The sequence below is a fragment of the Odontesthes bonariensis genome, chromosome 15 (assembly GCF_027942865.1).
Source record: "Odontesthes bonariensis isolate fOdoBon6 chromosome 15, fOdoBon6.hap1, whole genome shotgun sequence".
In the NCBI taxonomy this organism is placed as follows: Eukaryota; Metazoa; Chordata; class Actinopteri; order Atheriniformes; family Atherinopsidae; genus Odontesthes; species Odontesthes bonariensis.
The window spans coordinates 28,436,232-28,442,419 of record NC_134520.1 but is presented as its reverse complement, the minus strand read 5'-3'; the positions used below and the strand labels follow the sequence as shown (position 1 = coordinate 28,442,419).

The window sequence follows — 6,188 nt, the reverse complement described above, 5'->3', positions numbered from 1 at the left end:
ATCAATGTGGCTGGAATAGAAATGCGGCACAATGAGTGAATTAACAGCAGGAGTGCGTGAAGTGGACGTCAGGCAGGAATTGGGGAAAAGCGTGGAAGCTGTTATGGATTCAAAAACATGTTTCAGCCTGTTGACACTGCTTCGTCAGCAATCTGGTCTGAATTCACTAACACCCAACATGTCCCCTCTCACTCTCTTTTCCTCCCCCGGTTCACAAAGGAAAATGTAAATAAACTGGAGATTGCCGATACATACCCATCCAAAAAGCACAGAATAATAATGTCAATCTGTCTGTCACTGGCAGAATCCTAATGGGAACAGTAGAACGTGAGCAGAATCTCAGGGCAGGGTGCTATCTGCGGAGCCACCACACAACCCCTCTTACGATACCTCTGAGTGAAACATGTGGGGAATGCTTGAATCAGTGTTTCCCCTTTAGTTCTGCCAGAGGAAGAAAGCTGGATTTGAATGCTTTGTGTTTTTCTTCATAGAAGTCATTATTACACCTCTGTGATTGATCGTTATCTTGTTATCATCATGGTGAAAATGGTAATTTGGTCTCTCTGTTTGGAAGAGGTTTTAATATTTTAAACTGACACAGATAGCGTACAGTAAAACACAATGGCACACACTGTGCTTTCATTCTCAAAACCTCAGCTTCCTTTGTGCCAATCTGCCTTCATTGTCTGTGAAAAAAATGGGGAGAGGCTGAGAGACTCTGATATGCTGGTAGACATTCACAAACAAAGACAGTGCTATCACCTCAGTGTTGACGCCACAAGGTCCAGAGTTGTCAAAAGTATCTGACCTCCATCTCTGCAAGATTACAGAACTGAACAAAAAGCTGGAGAAGGGAAAAAGTAAGAAAGTGGATATAGATCAAATGCATGTTCAAACAAACTCGACTGGCGTCAGTCAGCGTACAATAAAGATCAATGTCACCTAGGCAACAATTGCACCCTCCTCTTTGCTCTTGGTGATTTTTTTTTCCATCTTCCCTCAGTCCGTTGATGTGATGAAATTATATCGCATACAATCTTAAATTATATGCTGTACAATTAAAGGGCTTTGGAGTATGGAATCAAGATAACGGACTACAATCTGACAAAAAATGTCTTATATTTGGAGAAAAACAAATCTTTTGAATTACTACACACACAGTAAACTGATGCAGTTATATCAAGGTAAAACATTTTTTGTGAGATTTTTAAACAGCACAAAGAACAGACACCCACATCTAGACTTTGACTTAAAAATCCAATTATAAAGAGAGGCAATGTGATCAGAGAGAGAGATCAGTATGACAGGTCCATGGAAAAAATATGTAGAAATTTCAATTTTGCTCTTCTACTTCTGCAATAACCTACATTTCAACTTCGCTCCCACCCACTAATGGTTAAAGATAGGAGTAAAAAGGACTTTTACAACTTTTGTCACATAATAGAAAGTTTTATACTCCCTGGTCTCAGTTTCCATCATGTGATGTGACAATACCCAACACAAAGCAATTTCCTAAAAATGTGGTTGTCATCTCATAGTTTTAATGCCTGGATTGTGACACTTGACATGTGGACAAAAGTTCATTTTCTACCATTTCTGATGAGACTGGTATTAGGAAAAAAACAAATTGCAAAAATTTATTTTATGGCTATGTCTTTCCTCTGCAGGAAAAGAGAATAAAAATCACTGATAAAAAAAACAAAACGGGTTTTGATACATTTTTATCGCGCTTCTCACAGAGTAAGATAAAAAAGTAAAATGTACATTGTTAAAATATGACCAAAGCAGGCTGGTAAATACAGTACTGAAGTTTATATATTTATCTGTTAATGCTGCATTTATTTTTAAAGGATACAGTATTGTAAAATGCATGTTCATAAAATCTTTTTGTTTTTACTTGAAAATAAATGTTGCAAAATTTGCACATAAAGTTGCAACTCTTGTGTTCATAGCCTTAGATTCAAGTCTGTGCATAGCAAAGTGCAATAAGTCCACTTTCTATTTTCCTGTCAGGCCCTTAGCAGAGCCTCTACAGAGAAAGGCAATGGCCTCACAGTGGGAGTCCTCACTGAGCTGCCATGAGGGCTCTTGACAGAGTCAGCACAAGGACCTGTCTGGGTGGAGGGGGTGTCTGCGTTCCAGCCCTTAGCTGTCAGAGGTCTGGGATCAAAACTCCTGCTGGGTGAACTGTTGTCTGGCTCACGCAAGACACCCTGATCTGATACAGAAATAGAGTCTCTGGTTGTTGAAGAGCTGTCCATTACTTCTGTTGGTTTCGAATGGGATTTGACAAGGCCAACACACGACATGTTACTGCCATCATTGCTGAGTCTTTGTGGTGATGGTAGAGGTATTAGCCCTGGCTGGGTTTTCTTCCCACAATCTTTCCAACCATTCTGCACCTCCTTATCCTCCCTGTGTTGCTCTGAGCTTTGGCATAACAAAAAGTCATTATAGTCACCGCCTGTGGAGGATCTGCTCTTAACGTGGAAAAACTCATAAAACTCAAGGCCACATTCATAAAGAGGCTTGTATTTATATACAGGCACACAGCTGGATGTCCCTGCTGAAGAAGGGTCCTTGGTGCGAGGGCAACAGTGGAGGCTGTGGGAGATGGGTAGAGGTGGAGTGTGAAGCACGGGGATGAGGGTTGAGGGGGGGAAAGAAATGTCATTCTGCAGCTCTCTCTGTCTCAGCTCCCGCTCAAGCATCACATTCTCCAGCTCCTTGTCGGCAAAAGCTCGTCTCTTCCTCATTCGGGCGCTGATGGAAGGGCACGGAAAGTGTGTTTGGTCACGCTGAGGTTGCTTTGACCAACAGGACGTGTCATCCACAGAAGCCATTGTAGGTTTTAACCCTGAACATTGGAGCAAAGCCACATTCTGCTGTTACATATTCACAACCACTTTATGGACAATAAAACCGTTCCAACCAATTAATTCTATATTGATGTTTGAAGACATTGTTGTTTATTATTTTAATTATACAGTTGGTTAGCTGTGTCATTTTTGCTTTGCTGAGAGCACAGGAAGACTGAGAGGGCTATAAAAAAAAGACCACAAGCCAGCAAGTATTAATACACACTGTATATTATAACAATGGCTTTTTGTTCTGAGGTAGTGAAGTCACAATGTTGGGCTTTGCTAAGATAAATTAAGTGTTTCTACTTATGTGTAATTACATCCAATATGCAGATCTAAGGTGCACTGAGTACAAACGTTCAAATGCAGCTGCATTTAAAAAGCTGCATTTGTAAAGTTTGTATTTCAACACAGCACATATTAATTGTTCTGAGGGGAGGCACCCTTGTTAATGCACTACTACTACTTCATGAGGACAAAGATACATTTATTTAATTATGTTTTTAAGACTTAAATCAAATTGGGCCGCACACAAGCCCATACAATTATTTTAGGATTGAGACTTTGGGTTAATACAAAGAATACAGGATGGCTTTATATGTATTGGACATAATAAAAATCATTGATTCCCTCACTGAGCTGAACATTGTTTCTCTCATATCTGCATGTATTCAATGCTCTCACCAAATTTTATTTCTAATTAATTGACAAAATGCAATTATGTAACATTGTACTTGTGAGCACATGCATTTAGTTTGAAACGTCAACATGCAGTAATTTCATCCTTCCAGATCATTTGTGATGAATCTAACAAATGACAAGAAAGCAATAAAACACATCTCAAATTTATCCTGTAGAGCTACTCATCTAATGGAAAAGGTGCACTTTTCAACTAAGTCTCATGGAAAAGAGAGATGTTAATCAGGGTGTTAATCAAGCTTTACCCTGCAGGATTTTCTTAGCCACGATGCTTGACTCGGCTGCTCTGGTATAACACTGATATGCCGCTCTCCTCAGTGGAGCTGCACACTTGACCCCCCTTTTACCCTGAGAGAAACAAGTGAACAGGAATTAGACATTTGGACATAATTATATGATACAGAGACACACTCACAAGGGAAATTAAAACACATCTAGCAAGACACAGGTACAGTAGATAGAAATCTGTAGGATTCGTACATGCAAAAAGAATTATAGTTGGTACTTGGCATAAATCTCATGTCTCATATGGAGAAAAAAATCTATTTATTCTTTTCTAATCAGCAGGTGACATGTCAGTAAACATATGGAGTAGTTTGTATTTAATGTTTTTTTATTAGGAATTTTACGTTTTGCCCATTTTGACTTAAGACTGAACCTCACAACTGCAATTGAATTCAAAGGGAGGTTGTTGTCTAAAGCGATACTTAGTAACATTTTCTAACATGTTTTAATGTATCAGTTATGTTTGCGTTTGTGTTACTACAGTAATGTAACTTTATTTGAGTTCTCTGTGCAGTCTTCAACAAAGAAAGACTGTAAATGAAAAATAATCAGCTTCTAACTGTATCTGTGTCATCATAAGGACAATATAGAATGCCTACTAAAACAAATTAAAAATATAATTTAATATATATAACTTTTATATAAACAAAAATAAGCCATCTGTGTCAGTATTTTTGTTTTCCTCTGGAATATTCTGTCAAACGTCCCTGTAGGACTATATGACATTTAAATCCCGTTTCTGTGAATCCTGTGTGTGTGAATCGTATTTGTGCTTTTCTCCTTGGGAGACGAAGAAAACATATAAATTGCAGGTGGTCTTTAGAAATGTTTACGTTAAACTATGTATTTATTATTCATTTATTATTTATTAAGACTATTTTAGCTGTTGTTCTTTTTGGGGGGTTGGGGGTCCCCAAAAAAAGTATTTACACTATTTGCTTCCTAATAATCACCTACTGGAGGCCGTGGTTTACTTATCGGCTTGTTTTTTTTCTCTCCAGCATTTTTCACTCACTGACCTGCCCTTGCGCTCTCCTCACCTCCGCAGCCTGCTGCCTCCTGAGCGCGACCTGCGCGGCCATGACCCGCTGCCGCTCCACCACCAGCAGGCAGCAGGCGCAGCGACAGTCCCTCCAGCGGCAGAAGCGTTTGTGGCCTTTCAAACACGAAACGACGCCGTGGTTTCGACAGCGGGCACATTTGGGGCTCCGGGTCATCTTGCGTGGTTTCTGCTGGTGGCCCTCAGGAGACGGGACCATTTTGTTCTCTCCTCCGTTCCCGGGACAGCCGCGCCGAACGGTGCATCCGTCTGGATTTGTCACGTCAAAAACTTCAGATTTTAGTTCATCACATTTAGCTGTGAACTCCAGCTGCAGGCCTCGTTCCAGCTGAGTGGACATCTATGACAATGGAACCCACTTTTTCTGTGTTGCAAAGTGTTGCTGACGAGCAGGCTTCTAAGTTTACCAAGGACCTTGACGCACCATATAGGCCTAAATAGACGCAGTTATATCGATAACGAGTTCAGTCTACGTATATTAAAAATCCAAGTCCAGCCACTTAAAAGGTCATCAGGAGCACATATAGCTTTACGCACGCTTGGGAATAGAAAATTTCAGCTGTGAAGCACCTTCATCATGTCAGGCAGGGTCATCAGCTGAGTACTGCAAACTGAAATAAGTCAGTTTCCATCAGTAATCAAATAAATCGACGTAATAAGAGCGTAATCCCGATGGGAGAGGCAGTGCACACAACTACACAGAATAATAGTTCTCACGACTAACCCACATGTGGGGAGGTGTCCTGAACCAGTCTGCTGCTGCTGCAGCAGCTATACGACAGTGTTTTCAGGGTGGAAACTTCGCAGCCTACCGCCAGACGTTTGAAATGTTAAGCCTGTCTCAGCTGCTCCCTGACGCGCTTTCCAAAAAGAAACGGATGGTAGACCGGCCCGCAATGCTGAGCTCCTGGCGAGGGACCCACAAGCAAAGATTTGGAGAAGCCCGTTTACAGCTAAAACAACTCTCCCTATAAACCCTGTACATGCCCTGCCCTGCCCACCTTTTAAGTTCTCATCTTTCAAAGGGATCTGAAATCTGAAATCTATCAGGGATCTTGCCTAACTTCACATCCATAACATTGGCGAAAGATAACAATAACGTAAAGAAAGTGTACTTATTATGGGTTTTAATTAAAGTAACAGATGGCTATATTCGGAAAGAATTTCAACAAAGTCCAATAAAGGCAACAGCAACACCTGAGTCATCATAAAAGTCAGAAGCATCATATGAATGCTTCACTGAGAAACAGGCAGAGGAATCCGTTAGAGATATACTGTGAGGT

The 6,188-nt window shown here is 40.6% G+C and overlaps 1 protein-coding gene across 2 annotated transcripts; it reads right to left on the bottom strand.

Moving 5' to 3' along the window:
- Window positions 1-1,102: 1,102 nt before the first annotated feature.
- On the bottom strand, window positions 1,103-5,834 carry dmrt2b (doublesex and mab-3 related transcription factor 2b). Of its 2 annotated transcripts, none has more exons than XM_075485848.1 (3): window positions 4,865-5,834; window positions 3,806-3,908; window positions 1,103-2,857 (listed from the first exon to the last, which is right to left on the bottom strand). In XM_075485848.1, the coding sequence occupies exons 1-3, from the start codon at window positions 5,243-5,245 to the stop codon at window positions 2,010-2,012; spliced, it is 1,332 nt and encodes a 443-aa protein (XP_075341963.1). In that variant the 5' UTR covers window positions 5,246-5,834; the 3' UTR covers window positions 1,103-2,009. The 2 variants fall into 2 exon arrangements, with proteins under 2 accessions (XP_075341963.1, XP_075341964.1); XM_075485849.1 differs by having other exon boundaries at window positions 4,886-5,834.
- Window positions 5,835-6,188: the final 354 nt, after the last annotated feature.

Coding starts and splice junctions, on each gene's coding strand:
- dmrt2b (XM_075485848.1), bottom strand. CDS start 5,245: ATGTCCACTCAGCTGGAACGAGGCCTGCAGCTGGAGTTCACAGCTAAA. Junction 3,909..4,864: donor TGAGGAGAGCGCAAGGGCAG/GTCAGTGAGTGA, acceptor TGTTTCTCTCAG/GGTAAAAGGGGGGTCAAGTG. Junction 2,858..3,805: donor GGCTAAGAAAATCCTGCAGG/GTAAAGCTTGAT, acceptor TCCAATGTTCAG/GGTTAAAACCTACAATGGCT.